The sequence below is a fragment of the Phoxinus phoxinus genome, assembly GCF_949152265.1.
Source record: "Phoxinus phoxinus genome assembly, chromosome: 13".
Lineage (NCBI taxonomy): Eukaryota > Metazoa > Chordata > Actinopteri > Cypriniformes > Leuciscidae > Phoxinus > Phoxinus phoxinus.
In genome coordinates this window covers 36,007,438-36,032,608 of record NC_136888.1, presented here as the reverse complement: position 1 = coordinate 36,032,608, position 25,171 = coordinate 36,007,438, and the positions used below count along the sequence as shown (strand labels likewise).

Below are 25,171 nucleotides of genomic sequence, written 5' to 3'. Positions count from 1 at the left end.
ACTCACTTCTTTGCATTGGCGTAAGCCGAGAGATTCAGATCCACGTCCACTAGAACCGGTTTGTCCTTGTCCAGTTTTCCTGCCGGCCCTTTGTCCCTGCTCTTCTTCTTGCCCTTCAGCGGCGCTGGTTCCTCAGAGGTCCTGCTGGAGTCCGTGTGTTCGGGCTCTCCGTCCTCTGGAGCCACATACGGGTTTCTGCAGGGACAGAGGAGGAGGAGTGAGCGAGCGCTGTGGTCATGTGATCACGCATGTGTGTGTGTGTGTCACCTGAGCAGCATGGTAATGTGATCACGTGTGTGTGTGTGTGTCACCTGAGCAGCATGGTCATGTGATCACGTGTGTGTGTGTGTGTCACCTGAGCAGCATGGTCATGTGATCACGTGTGTGTGTGTGTCACCTGAGCAGCATGGTCATGTGATCACGTGTGTGTGTGTGTGTCACCTGAGCAGCATGGTCATGTGATCACGCATGTGTGTGTGTGTGTGTGTCACCTGAGCAGCATGGTCATGTGATCATGTGTGTGTGTGTGTGTCACCTGAGCAGCATGGTCATGTGATCACGTGTGTGTGTGTGTCACCTGAGCAGCATGGTCATGTGATCACGTGTGTGTGTGTGTGTGTGTGTGTGTGTCACCTGAGCAGCATGGTCATGTGATCACGTGTGTGTGTGTGTGTCACCTGAGCAGCATGGTCATGTGATCACGTGTGTGTGTGTGTTTGTCACCTGAGCAGCATGGTCATGTGATCACGTGTGTGTGTGTGTGTGTCACCTGAGCAGCATGGTCATGTGATCACGTGTGTGTGTGTCACCTGAGCAGCATGGTCATGTGATCACGTGTGTGTGTGTGTGTGTGTGTGTGTGTCTCACCTGAGCAGCATGTTCATGTGATCACGTGTGTGTGTGTGTCACCTGAGCAGCATGGTCATGTGATCACGTGTGTGTGTGTGTGTGTGTGTGTCACCTGAGCAGCATGTTCATGTGATCACGTGTGTGTGTGTGTCACCTGAGCAGCATGTTCATGTGATCACGTGTGTGTGTGTCACCTGAGCAGCATGGTCATGTGATCACGTGTGTGTGTGTGTGTGTGTGTGTGTGTGTGTCACCTGAGCAGCATGGCCATGTGATCACGTGTGTGTGTGTGTGTGTCACCTGAGCAGCATGGTCATGTGATTGCTCTGCAGCTTCAGCTCTTTGATGGCGCAGGCCACGGGATCTCCGGCCGCTTGAGCTTCCTTCACGATCTGCCCGATCTCAGCCCAGTCCACCTGATTGGCCAGCGCACTGCGCACCACCGTCAGCGCTCTCTCCACCATCGACAGGTTCATCTCCACCAGCTCTCCCTTCAGCCGGTCCACCTCCTGCACACACACACACGTCAGCCACTCCACACGCATGACCAACACAGACCGACTTCATACAGCAGACATCTCTTCTGCGGTCTTATCTTCTACATGCCTACTGTAATTTCTAGTTTCTAATTAGAAAGGATGTCGCTCTGGTCCTGGATGCTGATTGGTGCGTTCCAGATGCGTTCCATTTCACCATATAACAGGGGTTATAACAATACCGGCCCTTGATCGGATGAGACGTGTGTGTGTGTGTGTGAGGACTCGCCTGCGCCTGATGAAGAGCCTCCAGCCGCTGCTCATGATCTCGTCTGACGTTCTCCAGTTTCTTCAGCGCCTGTTTCTCCTGTTGAAGCGCTTTCATGTCCAGCTTCTGACCCTCCATCTTCGAGAAGAACTCGTCCACTGCCTGAGACACACACACACACACACACACACACACACACTGTCAGGGTCATGTGTGTCGGTGCAGTTATTACTGTGTAACATCTGTTATGAGGAGCAGCTTCATTAGGGCAGGACTAATTAAAAAACTAAAGCCTCGCTGTGTGTGTGTGTGTGTGCAGTAACTTCCAACAAATCTCACTTTCACTATTATTTTTAATAGCACACCTCTTGCACAATTATTCACTCAACAAACCCGGTACAAACCTTGTTAAAAGACTCGAACTCCACATGGCGGCTGTGTGCATGTTGGCAGAAGAGGAACGGGTGGAACTCTTCATACCTGAGGAAGACACACTCGTAATCAAGCGTTTAATAACGGTGACAGTGTGTGTTTATCAGTGTGTGTGTGTGTTCATCAGTGTGTGTGTGTGTGTGTGTTCATCAGTGTGTGTGTGTTCATCAGTGTGTGTGTGTGTGTGTTCATCAGTGTGTGTGTGTGTTCATCAGTGTGTGTGTGTTCATCAGAGGATCATACGTGAGCAACTCTTCATCGGCTTCATCTGGACTCATGCTCGGCTTCTTCTCACTGTTCTGAATGATGAAGCCCTTAAAGAGAACACACAGACGAGCGGTCAGAACCCGATCATGTGACCGTCTCGGTCAGAACCCGATCATGTGACTGTCTCGGTCAGAACCCGATCATGTGACCCGTCTCGGTCAGAACCCGATCATGTGACCCGTCTCGGTCAGAACCCGATCATGTGACCCGTCTCGGTCAGAACCCGATCTTGTGACCCGTCTCGGTCAGAACCCGATCATGTGACCCGTCTCGGTCAGAACCCGATCATGTGACCCGTCTCGGTCAGAACCCGATCACTGTTCCAGAGGTAGAATGTAACGAGGTACTTTACTGAAGTAGAATCAATAGTGCAGAATTTTGACTTTTACTTTGTTACATTTTCCAGCAATTATTATACTTTCTACTCCACTACATCTCTACTCCACTACACCTCTACTCCACTACACCTCTACTCCACTACACCTCTACTCCACTACACCTCTACTCCACTACACCTCTACTCCACTACACCTCTACTCCACTACATCTCTACTACACTACACCTCTACTCCACTACATCTCTACTCCACTACACCTCTACTCCACTACACCTCTACTCCACTACACCTCTACATCTCTACTCCACTACATCTCTACTCCACTACACCTCTACTACACTACATCTCTACTCCACTACACCTCTACTCCACTACACCTCTACTACACTACATCTCTACTCCACTACACCTCTACTCCACTACATCTCTACTCCACTACACCTCTACTCCACTACACCTCTACTCCACTACACCTCTACTCCACTACACCTCTACTCCACTACACCTCTACTCCACTACATTTCTACTCCACTACATCTCTACTACACTACACCTCTACTCCACTACATCTCTACTACACTACATCTCTACTCCACTACATCTCTACTCCACTACATCTCTACTACACTACACCTCTACTCCACTACACCTCTACTACACTACACCTCTACTACACTACACCTCTACTCCACTACACATCTACTCCACTACTCCTCTACACCTCTACATCTCTACTCCACTACATCTCTACTCCACAACACCTATACTACACTACTCCTCTACATCTCTACTCCACTACACCTCTACTCCACTACACTACATCTCTACTACACTACACCTCTACTACACTACACTACACCTCTACTCCACTACACCTCTACTCCACTACACCTCTACTCCACTAAACTACATCTCTACTCCACTACACCTCTACTCCACTAAACTACATCTCTACTACACTACACCTCTACTACACTACATCTCTACTACACTACATCTCTACTACACTACACCTCTACTCCACTAAACTACATCTCTACTACACTACACCTCTACTCCACTAAACTACATCTCTACTACACTACACCTCTACTACACTATATCTCTACTACACTACACCTCTACTACACTACACCTCTACTACACTACATCTCTACACCTCTACTCCACTACACCTCTACTACACTACACCTCTACTACACTACACCTCTACTACACTACACCTCTACTACACTACACCTCTACTCCACTAAACTACATCTCTACTACACTACACCTCTACTACACTACATCTCTACTCCACTACACCTCTACTCCACTACACCTCTACTCCACTACACCTCTACTCCACTACACCTCTACTCCACTACACCTCTACTCCACTAAACTACACCTCTACTACACTACATCTCTACTACACTACACCTCTACTACACTACACCTCTACTACACTACACCTCTACTACACTACACCTCTACTACACTACACCTCTACTCCACTAAACTACATCTCTACTACACTACACCTCTACTACACTACACCTCTACAGCTCTACTCCACTACACCTCTACTACACTACTCCTCTACATCTCTACTCCACTACACCTCTACTCCACTACACTACATCTCTACTACACTACACCTCTACTCCACTACACCTCTACTCCACTACACTACATCTCTACTACACTACACCTCTACTACACTACATCTCTACTACACTACATCTCTACTACACTACACCTCTACTCCACTACAGCTCTACTACACTACACCTCTACACCTCTACTACACTACACCTCTACTCCACTACACCTCTACTCCACTACACCTCTACTCCACTACACCTCTACTCCACTACACCTCTACATCTCTACTCCACTACACCTCTACTCCACTACATCTCTACTACACTACACCTCTACTCCACTACACCTCTACTACACTACATCTCTACTCCACTACACTACACCTCTACTACACTACACCTCTACTACACTACTCCTCTACATCTCTACTCCACTACACCTCTACTACACTACACCTCTACTACACTACACTACATCTCTACTCCACTACACCTCTACTACACTACACCTCTACTACACTACACCTCTACTACACTACTCCTCTACATCTCTACTCTTCTACACTACACCTCTACTACACTACTCCTCTACATCTCTACTCCTCTACACTACACCTCTACTACACTACACCTCTACTACACTACTCCTCTAGATCTCTACTCCTCTACACTACACCTCTACTACACTACACCTCTACTACACTACACCTCTACTACACTACACCTCTACTACACTACTCCTCTACATCTCTACTCCTCTACACTACACCTCTACTACACTACTCCTCTACATCTCTACTCCTCTACACTACACCTCTACTACACTACTCCTCTACATCTCTACTCCACTACACTACACCTCTACTACACTACTCCTCTACACCTCTACTCCACTACTCCTCTACATCTCTACTCCTCTACACCTCTACTCCACTACACCTCTACATCTCTACTCCTCTACACCTCTACTCCACTACATCTCTACTCCTCTACATCTCTACTCCTCTACACTACACCTCTACATCTCTACTCCTCTACACCTCTACTCCACTACACCTCTACATCTCTACTCCTCTACACCTCTACTCCACTACACCTCTACATCTCTACTCCACTACACCTCTACTCCTCTACATCTCTACTCCTCTACATCTCTACTCCACTACACCTCTACTCCTCTACATCTCTACTCCTCTACTCCACTACATCTCTACTCCACTACACCTCTACTCCACTACATCTCTACTCCTCTACACCTCTACTCCACTACACCTCTACATCTCTACTCCACTACACCTCTACATCTCTACTCCACTACACCTCTACTCCTCTACACCTCTACTCCACTACACCTCTACATCTCTACTCCACTACACCTCTACTCCACTACATCTCTACTCCTCTACATCTCTACTCCTCTACACTACACCTCTACATCTCTACTCCTCTACACCTCTACTCCACTACACCTCTACATCTCTACTCCTCTACACCTCTACTCCACTACACCTCTACTCCACTACACCTCTACATCTCTACTCCACTACACCTCTACTCCTCTACATCTCTACTCCTCTACATCTCTACTCCACTACACCTCTACTCCTCTACATCTCTACTCCTCTACTCCACTACATCTCTACTCCTCTACATCTCTACTCCTCTACACCTCTACTCCACTACTCCTATTTTGTTTTTACTGTACATTTTGCCACTAGGTCAAATTATCGGTTGTTTCAAGGATGTATCATATCACTTCTATGCTGACGATGTCCAGTTGTACTGTTCTTTTAATGATGCTGAGTTCCATCGTTTATCTTTGTTCCTAGAGTGTGTGTCCTCCATTAAAGATTGGCTGGCCACTAACTACTTGCAGATAAATTCAAACAAGACTGAAACGCTGATTTTTGCGCCAGATCATAAGATCCCGTTGATCCAACAGCATCTTGGCTCTCTGGGCTCCTCTGTCAAATCCAGCATCAGAAACCTGGGGGTTGTGTTTGACCAGGCCATGTCTTTGGAGACACACTCAAAACAGCTCGTCCGAAATTGTTTTTATCATCTTAGGAACATCTCTAAAATCCGTAAAATGTTGTCAAAAAAGGATCTGGAAATGATAATTCACGCTTTTATATCAACAAGACTCGACTACTGCAACTCTGTTTACACCTATATGAATAAGTCTGCTCTGAACAAATTGCAAATTGTTCAGAATTCTGCTGCTAGACTTTTAACAGGTGCCCCTCTCATATCACTCCAGTCTTGTCGGCTCTCCATTGGCTCCCTGTAAAATTCAGGATTGATTTTAAAATTTTAGCGCTCACTTTCAGAGCCTTAAATGGTCAGGCCCCACAGTACATCCTGGACCTTTTGAAGCCGTATTCCTGCGGCCGCAGTCTCCGGTCCTCTGACCAGAACCTGCTTACAGTCCCTAAGACTCGTTATAAGACCCGAGGGGATCTGTCTTTTCAGTCTGTTGCTCCCAGACTGTGGAACGCCCTGCCCTTGTCCATGCGTCTGGCAGACTCTGTTGTCTCTTTTAAAAAGGATCTGAAAACATGTTTGTTTATGAAGGCTTTTGGTTGATGGGTTTTCACTAGTGTCACTTGTAATTTTACATTTGTATATTTTATATTATTTGTTTTATCTATTCTATTGTACAGCACTTTGTGATTTTATCTGTGAAAAGTGCTTTATAAATAAATTTTACTTACTTACTTACTTACTTACTCCACTACTCCTCTACACTACACCTCTACATCTCTACTCCTCTACACCTCTACACCTCTACATCTCTACTCCTCTACACCTCTACTCCACTACTCCACTACTCCACTACTCCTCTACATCTCTACTCCACTACACCTCTACTCCTCTACTCCACTACTCCTCTACTCCACTACACCTCTACTCCACTACACCTCTACTCCACTACACCTCTACTCCACTACACCACTACTACACTACTCCTCTACATCTCTACTCCTCTACATCTCTACTCCACTACACCTCTACTCCACTACTCCTCTACATCTCTACTCCACTACACCTCTACTCCACTACACCACTACATCTCTACTCCACTACACCTCTACTCCACTACACCACTACTCCACTACACCTCTACTCCACTACACCACTACTACACTACACCTCTACATCTCTACTCCTCTACACCTCTACTCCACTACTCCTCTACATCTCTACTCCACTACACCTCTACTCCACTACACCACTACTCCACTACACCTCTACTCCACTACACCACTACTACACTACTCCTCTACATCTCTACTCCTCTACATCTCTACTCCTCTACATCTCTACTCCACTACACCACTACTCCTCTACATCTCTACTCCTCTACATCTCTACTCCTCTACATCTCTACTCCTCTACATCTCTACTCCACTACATCTCTACTCCTCTACACCTCTACTCCACTACACCTCTACTCCACTACACCACTACTACACTACTCCTCTACATCTCTACTCCTCTACATCTCTACTCCTCTACATCTCTACTCCACTACACCTCTACTCCACTACACCACTACTACACTACTCCTCTACATCTCTACTCCTCTACATCTCTACTCCTCTACATCTCTACTCCACTACACCTCTACTACACTACACCTCTACATCTCTACTCCTCTACATCTCTACTCCTCTACATCTCTACTCCTCTACATCTCTACTCCACTACACCTCTACTCCACTACACCACTACTCCACTACACCTCTACTCCACTACACCACTACTACACTACTCCTCTACATCTCTACTCCTCTACATCTCTACTCCACTACACCTCTACTCCACTACTCCTCTACATCTCTACTCCACTACACCTCTACTCCACTACACCACTACATCTCTACTCCACTACACCTCTACTCCACTACACCACTACTCCACTACACCTCTACTCCACTACACCACTACTACACTACACCTCTACATCTCTACTCCTCTACACCTCTACTCCACTACTCCTCTACATCTCTACTCCACTACACCTCTACTCCACTACACCACTACTCCACTACACCTCTACTCCACTACACCACTACTACACTACTCCTCTACATCTCTACTCCTCTACATCTCTACTCCTCTACATCTCTACTCCACTACACCACTACTCCTCTACATCTCTACTCCTCTACATCTCTACTCCTCTACATCTCTACTCCTCTACATCTCTACTCCACTACATCTCTACTCCTCTACACCTCTACTCCACTACACCTCTACTCCACTACACCACTACTACACTACTCCTCTACATCTCTACTCCTCTACATCTCTACTCCTCTACATCTCTACTCCACTACACCTCTACTCCACTACACCACTACTACACTACTCCTCTACATCTCTACTCCTCTACATCTCTACTCCTCTACATCTCTACTCCACTACACCTCTACTACACTACACCTCTACATCTCTACTCCTCTACATCTCTACTCCTCTACATCTCTACTCCTCTACATCTCTACTCCTCTACATCTCTACTCCTCTACATCTCTACTCCTCTACATCTCTACTCCTCTACATCTCTACTCCTCTACATCTCTACTCCACTACACCTCTACTCCACTACACTACATCTCTACTACGTTCCGTTACATTATCTGAGAGTCTGTCTCTCTCACACACACTCACGCTTCCACTGACACATACACACACACACACACACACACACACACTCACGCACTCACGCTTCCAGTGACACAAACACACTCACACTTCCACTGACACACACACTCACGCTTCCACTAACACACACACACACACACACTCACTGCTTCCACTGACAGACACACACACACAAACTCACGCTTCCACTGACAGACACACACTCACGCTTCCACTGACAGACACACACACACACACACACACACACACACACACACGCTTCCACTGACAGACAGACACACACACACACGCTTCCACTGACAGACACACACACACACACACACGCTTCCACTGACAGACAGACACACACACACACACACACACACGCTTCCACTGACAGACAGACACACACACACGCTTCCACTGACAGACAGACACACACACACACACACACACACACACACACTCACGCTTCCACTGAAGTCGGCTGTTTTCTGCATATAATCCTCTGCCATCTGCAGCGCCTCCAGGACTTTAGCACTTCCTGCAAACGACACGGCCGTGAACACACACACACACACACTCCTTCACAGACAGCAACGGCTTTATTGGTGTGCATGAGTCATCTTTACCCTCAGAGACATCGAACTGGCCGTCGACTTTACAGAGACCCGGCAGCCCGACGGCCATCAGGCAGTGCTCAATGAGCGGTCCGCCGTACGCTGCATACACACACACACACACACACACACACACACACACGACATCATCATCATCATCAGCAGTGAGAGAGCGTGAGTGTGTGTATGAGTGTGTGTGCGTGTATGAGTGTGTGTGTATGTATGAATGAGTGTGTGTGAGTGTGAGTGTGTGTGTGTGTGTGTGCGTGTGTGTGTATCAGTGTGTGTGTGTATGTATGAATGAGTGTGTGTGTGTGTGCGCGTGTGTGTGTGTGTATCAGTGTGTGTGTGTATGAGTTTGTGTGTATGTATGAATGAGTGTGTGTGTGTGTGTGTGTGTGTGTGTGTGCGTGTGTGTGTGTGTATCAGTGTGTGTGTGTATGAGTTTGTGTGTATGTATGAATGAGTGTGTGTGTGTGTGTGTCTGACATACGCAGATGAGGATTCAGAATCCGTTTGACTTGTTCTCCACTCTGAGCTTCAGACAGGATCTCTGCGAGTCTGAGGAGAGCAACGACACGAGCCGTCAGAGGTCCATACAGCACACACGTTTCTGTCAGTGGTGTGTGTGTGTGTGTGTGTACCGGGTGAGGCTGATGAGCGGCTCCACGGGTCTGGCGTTCTCCACAGGGTATCGCTCCCTCACTGCGATCTTCACGTCGACGTCCTCGGCCTCAGCCGTGCGGAAGCGCAGCAGATTCAGGATCAGGAACTGATGATCCGTCAGGATGATGTTCCCCTGAGCACACACACACACACACATCACCTACGGGACACAAGCAGTCACGAGACCGGACCTGTTTCCACCGCGGCGCAGGACTCGGTCCCGCTGGATCTAAAGCTCATAAAGCCTGAAGCCGCCGTCCAGCAGTCGTATCTGCGTGTTGGTGTTCACGCTCGCGAGTGTGTGTTGGTGTGTTGTTCACGCTCGTGAGTGTGTGTGTGTTGTTCACGCTCACGAGTGTGTGTGTGTGTGTGTGTGTGTGTGTGTGTGTGTTGGTGTTCACGCTCGCGAGTGCGTGTGTTGGTGTTCACGCTCGCGAGTGCGTGTTGGTGTTCACGCTCGTGAGTGTGTGTGTGTGTTGTTCACGCTCACGAGTGTGTGTGTGTGTGTGTGTGTGCGTGTGTTGGTGTTCACGCTCGCGAGTGCGTGTTGGTGTTCACGCTCGCAAGTGTGTGTTGGTGTTCACGCTCGCGAGTGTGTGTGTGTGTGTGTGTGTTGGTGTTCACGCTCGCGAGTGTGTGTTGGTGTTCACGCTCGCGAGTGTGTGTGTGTGTGTGTTGGTGTTCACGCTCGCGAGTGTGTGTTGGTGTTCACGCTCGCGAGTGTGTGTTGGTGTTCACGCTCGCGAGTGTGTGTGTGTGTTGTTCACGCTCGTGAGTGTGTGTGTGTGTTGTTCACGCTCACGAGTGTGTGTGTGTGTGTGTGTTGGTGTTCACGCTCGCGAGTGCGTGTGTTGGTGTTCACGCTCGCGAGTGCGTGTTGGTGTTCACGCTCGCGAGTGTGTGTTGGTGTTCACGCTCGCGAGTGTGTGTGTGTGTGTGTGTTGGTGTTCACGCTCGCGAGTGTGTGTTGGTGTTCACGCTCGCGAGTGTGTGTGTGTTGTTCACGCTCGTGAGTGTGTGTGTGTTGTTCACGCTCACGAGTGTGTGTGTGTGTGTTGGTGTTCACGCTCGCGAGTGCGTGTTGGTGTTCACGCTCGCGAGTGCGTGTTGGTGTTCACGCTCGCGAGTGTGTGTGTTGGTGTTCACGCTCGCGAGTGCGTGTTGGTGTTCACGCTCGCGAGTGTGTGTGTTGGTGTTCACGCTCGCGAGTGTGTTGGTGTTCACGCTCGCGAGTGTGCGTGTTGGTGTTCACGCTCGCGAGTGCGTGTTGGTGTTCACGCTCGCGAGTGTGTGTTGGTGTTCACGCTCGCGAGTGTGTGTTGGTGTTCACGCTCGCGAGTGCGTGTTGGTGTTCACGCTCGCGAGTGCGTGTGTTGGTGTTCACGCTCGCGAGTGTGCGTGTTGGTGTTCACGCTCGCGAGTGTGCGTGTTGGTGTTCACGCTCGCGAGTGCGTGTTGGTGTTCACGCTCGCGAGTGTGTGTTGGTGTTCACGCTCGCGAGTGTGTGTTGGTGTTCACGCTCGCGAGTGTGTGTGTTGGTGTTCACGCTCGCGAGTGTGTGTGTTGGTGTTCACGCTCGCGAGTGCGTGTTGGTGTTCACGCTCGCGAGTGTGTGTTGGTGTTCACGCTCGCGAGTGCGTGTTGGTGTTCACGCTCGCGAGTGTGTGTGTTGGTGTTCACGCTCGCGAGTGCGTGTTGGTGTTCACGCTCGCGAGTGCGTGTTGGTGTTCACGCTCACGAGTGTGTGTTGGTGTTCACGCTCGCGAGTGCGTGTTGGTGTTCACGCTCACGAGTGTGTGTGTGTGTTGGTGTTCACGCTCGCGAGTGCGTGTTGGTGTTCACGCTCGCGAGTGCGTGTGTTGGTGTTCACGCTCGCGAGTGCGTGTTGGTGTTCACGCTCGCGAGTGCGTGTTGGTGTTCACGCTCGCGAGTGCGTGTTGGTGTTCACGCTCGCGAGTGCGTGTTGGTGTTCACGCTCGCGAGTGCGTGTTGGTGTTCACGCTCGCGAGTGTGTGTGTTGGTGTTCACGCTCGCGAGTGTGTGTGTTGGTGTTCACGCTCGCGAGTGTGTGTGTTGGTGTTCACGCCCGCGAGTGTGTGTTGGTGTTCACGCCCGCGAGTGTGTGTTGGTGTTCACGCCCGCGAGTGTGTGTTGGTGTTCACGCCCGCGAGTGTGTGTTGGTGTTCACGCCCGCGAGTGTGTGTTGGCGTTCACGCTCGCGAGTGTGTGTTGGCGTTCACGCTCGCGAGTGTGTGTTGGTGTTCACGCTCGCGAGTGTGTGTTGGTGTTCACGCCCGCGAGTGTGTGTTGGTGTTCACGCTCGCAAGTGTGTGTTGGTGTTCACGCTCGCGAGTGTGTGTTGGTGTTCACGCTCGCGAGTGTGTGTGTTGGTGTTCACGCTCGCGAGTGTGTGTGTTGGTGTTCACGCTCGCGAGTGTGTGTGTTGGTGTTCACGCTCGCGAGTGTGTGTGTTGGTGTTCACGCTCGCGAGTGTGTGTGTTGGTGTTCACGCTCGCGGGTGTGTGTGTTGGTGTTCACGCTCGCGAGTGTGTGTGTTGGTGTTCACGCTCGCGAGTGTGTGTTGGTGTTCACGCTCGCGAGTGTGTGTTAGAGTGTGTGTGTCTGCGGTTCTCACGCGGTCGTAGAGCTCGAGGATCAGGTGATACGCCGCCTCATCAGAGCCGAACTGCAGATCCACGATCCGGTCCACTCCCAGCTGATTAACATGAACCAGCCGCCGCGACTTCAGATGCTTCCGGCACTGACACACACACACACACACACTCAGTGACATCATCATCGACACACAAACACACACTCACTTACACACACACTCAGTGACATCATCATCGACACACACACACACACACACACTCAGTGACATCATCATCGACACACACACACACACACACTCAGTGACATCATCATCGACACACACACACACACACTCAGTGACATCATCATCGACACACACACACACACACACTCAGTGACATCATCATCGACACACACACACACACACTCAGTGACATCATCATCGACACACACACACACACACACACACACTCACTCAGTGATGGACTTCAGCAATAATAAACATGTCTGCATCCCTACTTTCATGGCGAATCCCGAGGGCATCATGTTCTTGGGCCAGTCGAACTCGGTGCAGTGGATCCTGATGCCGGACTCGACCAGCAGCACCGACTTACAGTCCGGCCTGGACACACACACACACACACACACACACACACACACACACACACACACACACACACACACACACACACTCATTATACTCAATATCACATGTGCATCATCAGACTGTACTTTTCCTATATCTTATATGAGTGTGAGTGTTTGTGAGTTTAAGTGAGAGTGAGTGAGTGTGTGAGAGAGTGAGTGAGTGAGTGTGTGAGAGAGTGAGTGAGTGAGTGAGTGAGTGTGTGTGTGTGTGTGAGTGTGTGTGTGTGTGTATCACTCACTTCTGCAGCCTGATCAGGTATGTTTTAGTGTCGATGTCATAGATGTTGTTGACTCTCATCCCGACACATCTGCACAAACACACACGTCATTAATAACCGATGAGTGACATACAGCAGATAAACATGATCACGTTACTGACGCATTCAAGATTATAGTTCTTACTTTGCATTGATTTCTGCGATCACTGCCCTAATATCCACGGTATTAAACCTGCTCTTCATGATTAATATATATATATTTTTAATTATGGCAACAAACTCTGAGTTCACACATCTGACATGCGACGGGTTCCGCGCAGCTTGTGCGCATGCGCATCTGTTCTTCTACGGAAGCCTGTTTGCGTTTTGAATGGAAGAAACAGTAAATACAGAAATTAAAGAATACATTTAAGAAAGATATTTAAAACCAGTAATTATAATAATAATAATAATACATTTACCAAGATGAACCGACAAAGATGTTCAGTTTATTCAGCAATGCATTTAGATTAATCCTGCTGTTTATTTAGCGTTCATTCGACACTAAACGCGTTCATTGTTCTGAAATGAGTCTCGAGCGAGAAAGCACGCGGTCGGAGAGCAAGACTCGAGTATTGACACACAAAGGTGAGAATCTTTTATTAATATTTTCCACTACTGACGGTTGGTTGTGATCAGCGAATAGCGCGTGACCTCTGGCTGCAGGTCAGGGTTCACGCGCACGCCGTTACCATGGAGACCGGTGGAGGCTGCGCGACTCGCGCTGTAATGTCATTAATATCTGTGCAATAAACGCCGAATTTTCAGTTAAAACGTGAAATAAGTGTGTCGGATTGCTGACATGCGACGTCACCATCTGAGGAATGAACAGTAAGACACATGAACGTGTGTTTGTCGCCGTTGCTCGTGTTTGCTGTGTTTGACCCCGTGTGTGTGTAGATTACAGAGTGATCGAGAAGATCGGCGCGGGAACTTTCTCTGAGGTGATGAAGGTGAAGAACATGAAGGACGGCAAACACTACGCCTGCAAAACCATCAAGCAGAGCGTGGGGAGGTATGACGTCACCGGGCACTGGCCGAGACATTCGGGTCACATGATTAACCCTTCATAAACCGTGTGTGTGTGTGTGTGTGTGTGTGTGTGTGTGTGTGTGTGTGTGTGTGTGTGTGTGTGTGTGTGTGTGTGTGTGTGTGTGTGTGTGTCTCAGTCAGTCAGTCAGTCAGTCATAAGTATAATGTTGTACTGAGCTGTAATCCTCTGACTCTTTCTCTACATGATCATATAACGTGATGATGATGATGTCAGTGTGGATCAGGCTCACGGGCTCCGGGAGGTCCAGGCCATGAAGCGTTTGAGTCCTCATCCCAACATCCTCCAGCTCCACGAGCTCATCTAGTGAGTGTTTATCTACAGCTCATCTAGTGAGTGTTTATCTGCAGCTCATCTAGTGAGTGTTTATCATCAGCTCATCTAGTGAGTGTTTATCATCAGCTCATCTAGTGAGTGTTTATCTGCAGCTCATCTAGTGAGTGTTTATCTACAGCTCATCTAGTGAGTGTTTATCTGCAGCTCATCTAGTGAGTGTTTATCATCAGCTCATCTAGTGAGTGTTTATCATCAGCTCATCTAGTGAGTGTTTATCATCAGCTCATCTAGTGAGTGTTTATCATCAGCTCATCTAGTGAGTGTTTATCATCAGCTCATCTAGTGAGTGTTTATCTGCAGCTCATCTAGTGAGTGTTTATCTACAGCTCATCTAGTGAGTGTTTATCTGCAGCTCATCTAGTGAGTGTTTATCATCAGCTCATCTAGTGAGTGTTTATCATCAGCTCATCTAGTGAGTGTTTATCATCAGCTCATCTAGTGAGTGTTTATCTACAGCTCATCTAGTGAATGTTTATCATCAGCTCATCTAGTGAGTGTTTATCTGCAGCTCATCTAGTGAGTGTTTATCATCAGCTCATCTAGTGAGTGTTTATCTACAGCTCATCTAGTGAGTGTTTATCATCAGCTCATCTAGTGAGTGTTTATCATCAGCTCATCTAGTGAGTGTTTATCATCAGCTCATCTAGTGAGTGTTTATCATCAGCTCATCTAGTGAGTGTTTATCATCAGCTCATCTAGTGAGTGTTTATCTGCAGCTCATCTAGTGAGTGTTTATCATCAGCTCATCTAGTGAGTGTTTATCATCAGCTCATCTAGTGAGTGTTTATCTGCAGCTCATCTAGTGAGTGTTTATCATCAGCTCATCTAGTGAGTGTTTATCATCAGCTCATCTAGTGAGTGTTTATCATCAGCTCATCTAGTGAGTGTTTATCATCAGCTCATCTAGTGAGTGTTTATCATCAGCTCATCTAGTGAGTGTTTATCATCAGCTCATCTAGTGAGTGTTTATCTGCAGCTCATCTAGTGAGTGTTTATCATCAGCTCATCTAGTGAGTGTTTATCATCAGCTCATCTAGTGAGTGTTTATCATCAGCTCATCTAGTGAGTGTTTATCATCAGCTCATCTAGTGAGTGTTTATCTGCAGCTCATCTAGTGAGTGTTTATCTACAGCTCATCTAGTGAGTGTTTATCATCAGCTCATCTAGTGAGTGTTTATCTGCAGCTCATCTAGTGAGTGTTTATCTACAGCTCATCTAGTGAGTGTTTATCTGCAGCTCATCTAGTGAGTGTTTATCTACAGCTCATCTAGTGAGTGTTTATCTGCAGCTCATCTAGTGAGTGTTTATCATCAGCTCATCTAGTGAGTGTTTATCATCAGCTCATCTAGTGAGTGTTTATCATCAGCTCATCTAGTGAGTGTTTATCTGCAGCTCATCTACTGAGTGTTTATCTGCAGCTCATCTAGTGAGTGTTTATCTGCAGCTCATCTAGTGAGTGTTTATCTACAGCTCATCTAGTGAGTGTTTATCTACAGCTCATCTAGTGAGTGTTTATCTGCAGCTCAGGGTTAGGGCAATGCTAATATCTGAACTGATCTCAGGCTCTGGTTCCACAGCGATAAAGACACTGGAACGCTGTCACTGATATGCGAGCTCATGGACATGAACATATACGAGTTTATCAAAGGTATCGTGAGTTTGCATCAAATGCATCATGTTATGAGTTTTGAATATGAATCACACAGACAGAATGTTTTCCTCTTCCAGGGCGACAGCATCCAGTGTCTGAGAGCAAAGCCAAACACTTCCTGTTCCAGCTGTGCCGATCACTGGATCACATGCACAGGTGTGTGTGTGTGTGTGTGTGTGTGTGTGTGTGTGTGTGCGCGAGACGTTACTGACGCTGTTTTGTTCCTCTCCTAAACCCAGCCGAGGGATATTCCACAGAGACGTGAAGCCGGAGAACATCCTGATCAAAGTAAGTCAAGGGTTAAAGTCATTAATTAACAGTCGTGTGCTTGTACACTTACATGAGAACTTCACAACACGTGTGTGTGTGTGTGTGTGGAGCCGCATTTCCATTACCCTTCGAATTGAAAATACGCCCAATGGAAACACGTCAATTTCGCAAAAACTCCCATTTATTGCGCAAAAGTTTACGCTCACATGAGGTGTTTTTTCAGGCAGTTCGAAAAATGAATATTTCACAAAACTGCAATGAAACGGGTTTTACAGCATTTACAGTCACCTGACGTGGGTAAAATTCAATCATTCTTAAAGAAAGCGCAGCTTTGGACAAAATAATTACGGGAATACTGGATTCTAACCCACAAAGAAATGGCACAATCAAGAGCTGGAAGCCGAAACTCCTCATCCGAGCCGTTCACAGTATGGGTTAGGGTCAGTAATGCTGGATAACACGACTACCTCTCCTTCCATTAACAATAATGGCTAGTGGGGTGGCTGAGATAAATGTAAACCTACCAACATCCATTGCTATAACTGTTGGAATGACTTATCAGGAGAGGAGAAAAATTCTCTTTGAGAGTCGCAGAACATCGGTTAATGGAAACAGCGTCATTTCACAATAGTTTTTTACCAACATTTAGAAAATATTGCAAAAGTTTTACGCAAATCTGTAATGAAAATGCGGTTTGTGTGTGTGTGTGTGTGTGTGTGTTAACATCGTTGTGCTCTAAATGAGTGAGGATAGGCATTTGCATAAAGCACGGCCTGGGCTTTCTGCTCCATAATTCCCAGTGAACATGAGGCTCTACAGCAGCAGTGATCTTTATCTGTCCGTTCAGCATCAACAATAAAACACAAACTTACATCACTAACATACATGAACTACAAAACCCAGCCGTACATCCAATTGTCCTCATAACTTTAAGATGTAAAAAAACAACCAAACTTTAACCTCCTCCTGTTAGGCTTAGGGTGAACACTTATGCTTCACATGAGCGTTTACAGTCAAAACTGCATTTGACAGAAAGATCTAGAAGCTCCAACAGTCACTCGGGGACTCTATCGTTCAGTTCAAGTGTGAGAGGAGTCCTCTAGAACCGATCATTTCTCTCACACAGAGCCTGTCGTTCTGACCCAGGGTTCACAACTATAAAACCAACACATCTATCTATAAAACCAACATATAATAGCAAAGGTTCAAGCTGCCTCAATAACAGATCTAGAAAACATGATCAGCATTTGTCTTCATCAAAAGACTTCAGCTTCCTCAGTAGATATAACTGTTTATGAGCTCTCTACTGATTTACCAGCAATACATCCGTCATCATAACTTTAGTCTTAAAGATATTGATTTTTAGATGGGAGTTTTCACACCAGTCCAGAAAATACTTCAAATGGATCCATGCGGTTTCACCCTGTACTGTATCTGGGCCCGTTTACACCTGGCCACCTCATGCGTTTACTGATCCGAGAGCTCTCTGATAGACTCCATTTACTCCTGGTCGCATAAATGTGTTTTCGCAAAACGGATATAAATCCGATCTTCAGATCCCGCGCTATATGCAGATTTAATATAGTTCACGTCAGCGAAAGCAACAGATATGAGCTGCATTTGATTGATCATCAGCTAACTTCAAAATCAAAGACCGCAATAGGAGAGAGCGACAACAGCACTGCAAGATCATTTCATTTCTTTACTTTTAATGATGATGATTGTGTGTTAAGCGTCTGCGACTTTCACTTTGATTTGCGATAGTTTGGCTTGATGAAGAGTTTCTCAGCTGCATCTGCAGTGATGCGTGTTCCAGTAGGAGTATTTTTTAGCATTGTTGGGAGGAGTACAATTTACATATGTGGATTAAACAACCAGATGCATTTACACTTGTCCAATTTCGTCTGGAAAGCGGCCCAGACCTCCTGATGTGGTGTGAGCGATCGGATTCAAATCCGTTTCGGAAGAGCATTTACACCTGGTCTTTTCACGATCGGATAGCTATCAGATCACAGAAACACATGAAGTGGCCAGGTGTCAGATGTTCTGACGGAACGAGGTTCTGAAAACTGTTCCTGATGTTCTGACGGAACGAGGTTCTGAAAACTGTTCCTGATGTTCTGACGGAACGAGGTTCTGAAAACTGTTCCTGATGTTCTGACGGAACGAGGTTCTGAAAACTGTCCCTGATGTTCTGACGGAACGAGGTTCTGAAAACTGTTCCTGATGTTCTGACGGAACGAGGTTCTGAAAACTGTTTCTGATGTCCTGACAGAACGAGGTTCTGAAAACTGTTCCTGATGTTCTGACGGAACAAGGTTCTGAAAACTGTCCCTGATGTTCTGACGGAACGAGGTTCTGAAAACTGTGCCTGATGTTCTGACGGCCTGATGTTCTGACAGAACGAGGTTCTGAAAACTGTTCCTGATGTTCTGACGGAACGAGGTTCTGAAAACTGTCCCTGATGTTCTGACAGAACGAGGTTCTGAAAACTGTCCCTGATGTTCTGACGGAACGAGGTTCTGAAAACTGTCCCTGATGTTCTGACAGAACGAGGTTCTGAAAACTGTTCCTGATGTTCTGACGGAACGAGGTTCTGAAAACTGTTCCTGATGTTCTGATGGAACGAGGTTCTGAAAACTGTTCCTGATGTTCTGACGGGACGAGGTTCTGAAAACTGTTCCTGATGTTCTGACGGAACGAGGTTCTGAAAACTGTTCCTGATGTTCTGACGGAACGAGGTTCTGAAAACTGTCCCTGATGTTCTGACAGAACGAGGTTCTGAAAACTGTCCCTGATGTTCTGACGGAACGAGGTTCTGAAAACTGTGCCTGATGTTCTGACGGAACGAGGTTCTGAAAACTGTCCCTGATGTTCTGACAGAACGAGGTTCTGAAAACTGTCCCTGATGTTCTGACGGAACGAGGTTCTGAAAACTGTGCCTGATGTTCTGACGGAACGAGGTTCTGAAAACTGTCCCTGATGTTCTGACGGGACGAGGTTCTGACGGAACGAGGTTCTGAAAACTGTCCCTGATGTTCTGACAGAACGAGGTTCTGAAAACTGTTCCTGATGTTCTGACGGAACGAGGTTCTGAAAACTGTGCCTGATGTTCTGACGGAACGAGGTTCTGAAAACTGTCCCTGATGTTCTGACAGAACGAGGTTCTGAAAACTGTCCCTGATGTTCTGACGGAACGAGGTTCTGAAAACTGTCCCTGATGTTCTGACGGAACGAGGTTCTGAAAACTGTGCCTGATGTTCTGACTGAACGAGGTTCTGAAAACTGTCCCTGATGTTCTGACGGGACGAGGTTCTGATGGAACGAGGTTCTGAAAACTGTCCCTGATGTTCTGACAGAACGAGGTTCTGAAAACTGTTCCTGATGTTCTGACAGAACGAGGTTCTGAAAACTGTCCCTGATGTTCTGACGGAACGAGGTTCTGAAAACTGTGCCTGATGTTCTGACGGAACGAGGTTCTGAAAACTGTCCCTGATGTTCTGATGGGACGAGGTTCTGATGGAACGAGGTTCTGAAAACTGTCCCTGATGTTCTGACAGAACGAGGTTCTGAAAACTGTCCCTGATGTTCTGACAGAACGAGGTTCTGAAAACTGTCCCTGATGTTCTGACGGAACGAGGTTCTGAAAACTGTGCCTGATGTTCTGACGGAACGAGGTTCTGAAAACTGTCCCTGATGTTCTGACGGGACGAGGTTCTGACGGAACGAGGTTCTGAAAACTGTCCCTGATGTTCTGACAGAACGAGGTTCTGAAAACTGTTCCTGATGTTCTGACGGAACGAGGTTCTGAAAACTGTCCTTGATGTTCTGACAGAACGAGGTTCTGAAAACTGTCCCTGATGTTCTGACAGAACGAGGTTCTGAAAACTGTCCCTGATGTTCTGACAGAACGATGTTCTGAAAACTGTGCCTGATGTTCTGACGGAACGAGGTTCTGAAAACTGTCCCTGATGTTCTGACGGGACAAGGTTCTGATGGAACGAGGTTCTGAAAACTGTCCCTGATGTTCTGACAGAACGAGGTTCTGAAAACTGTTCCTGATGTTCTGACGGAACGAAGTTCTGAAAACTGTGCCTGATGTTCTGACGGAACGATGTTCTGAAAACTGTCCCTGATGTTCTGACGGGACGAGGTTCTGACGGAACGAGGTTCTGAAAACTGTCCCTGATGTTCTGACAGAACGAGGTTCTGAAAACTGTTCCTGATGTTCTGACGGAACGAGGTTCTGAAAACTGTCCCTGATGTTCTGACAGAACGAGGTTCTGAAAACTGTCCCTGATGTTCTGACAGAACGAGGTTCTGAAAACTGTTCCTGATGTTCTGACAGAACGAGGTTCTGAAAACTGTCCCTGATGTTCTGACAGAACGAGGTTCTGAAAACTGTCCCTGATGTTCTGACAGAACGAGGTTCTGAAAACTGTTCCTGATGTTCTGACAGAACGAGGTTCTGAAAACTGTCCCTGATGTTCTGACAGAACGAGGTTCTGAAAACTGTTCCTGATGTTCTGACGGAACGAGGTTCTGAAAACTGTTCCTGATGTTCTGACGGGACGAGGTTCTGAAAACTGTGCCTGATGTTCTGACGGAACGAGGTTCTGAAAACTGTCCCTGATGTTCTGACAGAACGAGGTTCTGAAAACTGTCCCTGATGTTCTGACGGAACGAGGTTCTGAAAACTGTGCCTGATGTTCTGACGGAACGAGGTTCTGAAAACTGTCCCTGATGTTCTGACAGAACAAGGTTCTGAAAACTGTCCCTGATGTTCTGACGGAACGAGGTTCTGAAAACTGTGCCTGATGTTCTGACGGAACGAGGTTCTGAAAACTGTCCCTGATGTTCTGACGGGACGAGGTTCTGATGGAACGAGGTTCTGAAAACTGTCCCTGATGTTCTGACAGAACGAGGTTCTGAAAACTGTCCCTGATGTTCTGACGGAACGAGGTTCTGAAAACTGTGCCTGATGTTCTGACGGAACGAGGTTCTGAAAACTGTCCCTGATGTTCTGACGGGACGAGGTTCTGACGGAACGAGGTTCTGAAAACTGTCCCTGATGTTCTGACAGAACGAGGTTCTGAAAACTGTTCCTGATGTTCTGACGGAACGAGGTTCTGAAAACTGTCCTTGATGTTCTGACAGAACGAGGTTCTGAAAACTGTGCCTGATGTTCTGACGGAACGAGGTTCTGAAAACTGTCCCTGATGTTCTGACGGGACGAGGTTCTGATGGAACGAGGTTCTGAAAACTGTCCCTGATGTTCTGACAGAACGAGGTTCTGAAAACTGTCCCTGATGTTCTGACAGAACGAGGTTCTGAAAACTGTCCCTGATGTTCTGACAGAACGATGTTCTGAAAACTGTGCCTGATGTTCTGACGGAACGAGGTTCTGAAAACTGTCCCTGATGTTCTGACGGGACAAGGTTCTGATGGAACGAGGTTCTGAAAACTGTCCCTGATGTTCTGACAGAACGAGGTTCTGAAAACTGTTCCTGATGTTCTGACAGAACGAGGTTCTGAAAACTGTTCCTGATGTTCTGACGGAACGAGGTTCTGAAAACTGTGCCTGATGTTCTGACGGAACGAGGTTCTGAAAACTGTCCCTGATGTTCTGACGGGACGAGGTTCTGACGGAACGAGGTTCTGAAAACTGTCCCTGATGTTCTGACAGAACGAGGTTCTGAAAACTGTTCCTGATGTTCTGACGGAACGAGGTTCTGAAAACTGTCCCTGATGTTCTGACGGAACGAGGTTCTGAAAACTGTCCCTGATGTTCTGACGGAACGAGGTTCTGAAAACTGTTCCTGATGTTCTGACGGGACGAGGTTCTGAAAACTGTGCCTGATGTTCTGACGGAACGAGGTTCTGAAAACTGTCCCTGATGTTCTGACAGAACGAGGTTCTGAAAACTGTCCCTGATGTTCTGACGGAACGAGGTTCTGAAAACTGTGCCTGATGTTCTGACGGAACGAGGTTCTGAAAACTGTCCCTGATGTTCTGACAGAACGAGGTTCTGAAAACTGTCCCTGATGTTCTGACGGAACGAGGTTCTGAAAACTGTGCCTGATGTTCTGACGGAACGAGGTTCTGAAAACTGTCCCTGATGTTCTGACGGGATGAGGTTCTGACGGAACGAGGTTCTGAAAACTGTCCCTGATGTTCTGACAGAACGAGGTTCTGAAAACTGTTCCTGATGTTCTGACGGAACGAGGTTCTGAAAACTGTGCCTGATGTTCTGACGGAACGAGGTTCTGAAAACTGTCCCTGATGTTCTGACGGGACGAGGTTCTGACGGAACGAGGTTCTGAAAACTGTCCCTGATGTTCTGACAGAACGAGGTTCTGAAAACTGTTCCTGATGTTCTGACGGAACGAGGTTCTGAAAACTGTCCTTGATGTTCTGACAGAACGAGGTTCTGAAAACTGTCCCTGATGTTCTGACGGGACGAGGTTCTGACGGAACGAGGTTCTGAAAACTGTCCCTGATGTTCTGACAGAACGAGGTTCTGAAAACTGTTCCTGATGTTCTGACGGAACGAGGTTCTGAAAACTGTCCTTGATGTTCTGACAGAACGAGGTTCTGAAAACTGTGCCTGATGTTCTGACGGAACGAGGTTCTGAAAACTGTCCCTGATGTTCTGACGGGACGAGGTTCTGATGGAACGAGGTTCTGAAAACTGTCCCTGATGTTCTGACAGAACGAGGTTCTGAAAACTGTCCCTGATGTTCTGACAGAACGAGGTTCTGAAAACTGTCCCTGATGTTCTGACAGAACGAGGTTCTGAAAACTGTCCCTGATGTTCTGACAGAACGAGGTTCTGAAAACTGTCCCTGATGTTCTGACAGAACGATGTTCTGAAAACTGTGCCTGATGTTCTGACGGAACGAGGTTCTGAAAACTGTCCCTGATGTTCTGACGGGACAAGGTTCTGATGGAACGAGGTTCTGAAAACTGTCCCTGATGTTCTGACAGAACGAGGTTCTGAAAACTGTTCCTGATGTTCTGACAGAACGAGGTTCTGAAAACTGTTCCTGATGTTCTGACGGAACGAGGTTCTGAAAACTGTGCCTGATGTTCTGACGGAACGAGGTTCTGAAAACTGTCCCTGATGTTCTGACGGGACGAGGTTCTGACGGAACGAGGTTCTGAAAACTGTCCCTGATGTTCTGACAGAACGAGGTTCTGAAAACTGTTCCTGATGTTCTGACGGAACGAGGTTCTGAAAACTGTCCCTGATGTTCTGACGGAACGAGGTTCTGATGGAACGAGGTTCTGAAAACTGTCCCTGATGTTCTGACAGAACGAGGTTCTGAAAACTGTTCCTGATGTTCTGACAGAACGAGGTTCTGAAAACTGTCCCTGATGTTCTGACAGAACGAGGTTCTGAAAACTGTCCCTGATGTTCTGACAGAACGAGGTTCTGAAAACTGTTCCTGATGTTCTGACAGAACGAGGTTCTGAAAACTGTCCCTGATGTTCTGACAGAACGAGGTTCTGAAAACTGTTCCTGATGTTCTGACGGAACGAGGTTCTGAAAACTGTCCCTGATGTTCTGACAGAACGAGGTTCTGAAAACTGTCCCTGATGTTCTGACAGAACGAGGTTCTGAAAACTGTTCCTGATGTTCTGACGGAACGAGGTTCTGAAAACTGTTCCTGATGTTCTGACGGGACGAGGTTCTGAAAACTGTGCCTGATGTTCTGTCGGAACGGGGTTCTGAAAACTGTTCCTGATGTTCTGACGGAAAGAGGTTCTGAAAACTGTGCCTGATGTTCTGTCGGAACGAGGTTCTGAAAACTGTTCCTGATGTTCTGTCGGAACGAGGTTCTGAAAACTGTCCCTGATGTTCTGTCGGAACGAGGTTCTGAAAACTGTTCCTGATGTTCTGACGGAACGAGGTTCTGAAAACTGTCCCTGATGTTCTGACAGAACGAGGTTCTGAAAACTGTCCCTGATGTTCTGACGGAACGAGGTTCTGAAAACTGTCCCTGATGTTCTGACAGAACGAGGTTCTGAAAACTGTCCCTGATGTTCTGTCGGAACGAGGTTCTGAAAACTGTTCCTGATGTTCTGACGGAACGAGGTTCTGAAAACTGTCCCTGATGTTCTGTCGGAACGAGGTTCTGAAAACTGTTCCTGATGTTCTGACGGAACGAGGTTCTGAAAACTGTGCCTGATGTTCTGACGGAACGA

At 47.3% G+C, this 25,171-nt stretch overlaps 2 protein-coding genes across 8 annotated transcripts in view; one reads left to right on the top strand and one right to left on the bottom strand.

The window, feature by feature from the left end:
- The window catches only part of nemf (nuclear export mediator factor), a 43,045-nt gene extending 28,828 nt beyond the window's left edge, over positions 1-14,217 (bottom strand). The window contains exons 1-14 of the mRNA XM_079632760.1: positions 14,078-14,217; positions 13,801-13,971; positions 13,638-13,706; positions 13,270-13,372; positions 12,791-12,916; positions 10,134-10,288; positions 9,983-10,050; positions 9,502-9,591; positions 9,340-9,413; positions 2,269-2,339; positions 1,998-2,073; positions 1,615-1,755; positions 1,150-1,358; positions 7-195 (exon numbers count right to left, since the gene is read on the bottom strand). Coding sequence (XP_079488886.1) covers positions 7-195; positions 1,150-1,358; positions 1,615-1,755; positions 1,998-2,073; positions 2,269-2,339; positions 9,340-9,413; positions 9,502-9,591; positions 9,983-10,050; positions 10,134-10,288; positions 12,791-12,916; positions 13,270-13,372; positions 13,638-13,706; positions 13,801-13,859 — 1,430 coding nt within the window. The 5' untranslated portion in view covers positions 13,860-13,971; positions 14,078-14,217. The remainder of the gene's footprint in view (positions 1-6; positions 196-1,149; positions 1,359-1,614; positions 1,756-1,997; positions 2,074-2,268; positions 2,340-9,339; positions 9,414-9,501; positions 9,592-9,982; positions 10,051-10,133; positions 10,289-12,790; positions 12,917-13,269; positions 13,373-13,637; positions 13,707-13,800; positions 13,972-14,077) is intronic.
- mok (MOK protein kinase) overlaps positions 14,103-25,171 on the top strand; it is a 29,754-nt gene continuing 18,685 nt past the window's right edge. For 3 of the 7 annotated variants that reach the window (XM_079632769.1, XM_079632770.1, XM_079632768.1), the window contains exons 1-6: positions 14,120-14,243; positions 14,556-14,670; positions 14,923-15,012; positions 16,620-16,690; positions 16,771-16,849; positions 16,933-16,981. In XM_079632769.1, the coding sequence (XP_079488895.1) occupies positions 14,183-14,243; positions 14,556-14,670; positions 14,923-15,012; positions 16,620-16,690; positions 16,771-16,849; positions 16,933-16,981 (465 nt within the window). In that variant the 5' untranslated portion in view covers positions 14,120-14,182. Of the gene's footprint in view, positions 14,244-14,288; positions 14,487-14,555; positions 14,671-14,922; positions 15,013-16,619; positions 16,691-16,770; positions 16,850-16,932; positions 16,982-25,171 lie in introns of those variants that run through there. The other 4 variants (XM_079632767.1, XM_079632772.1, XM_079632771.1 and 1 more) reach the window with 4 other exon arrangements.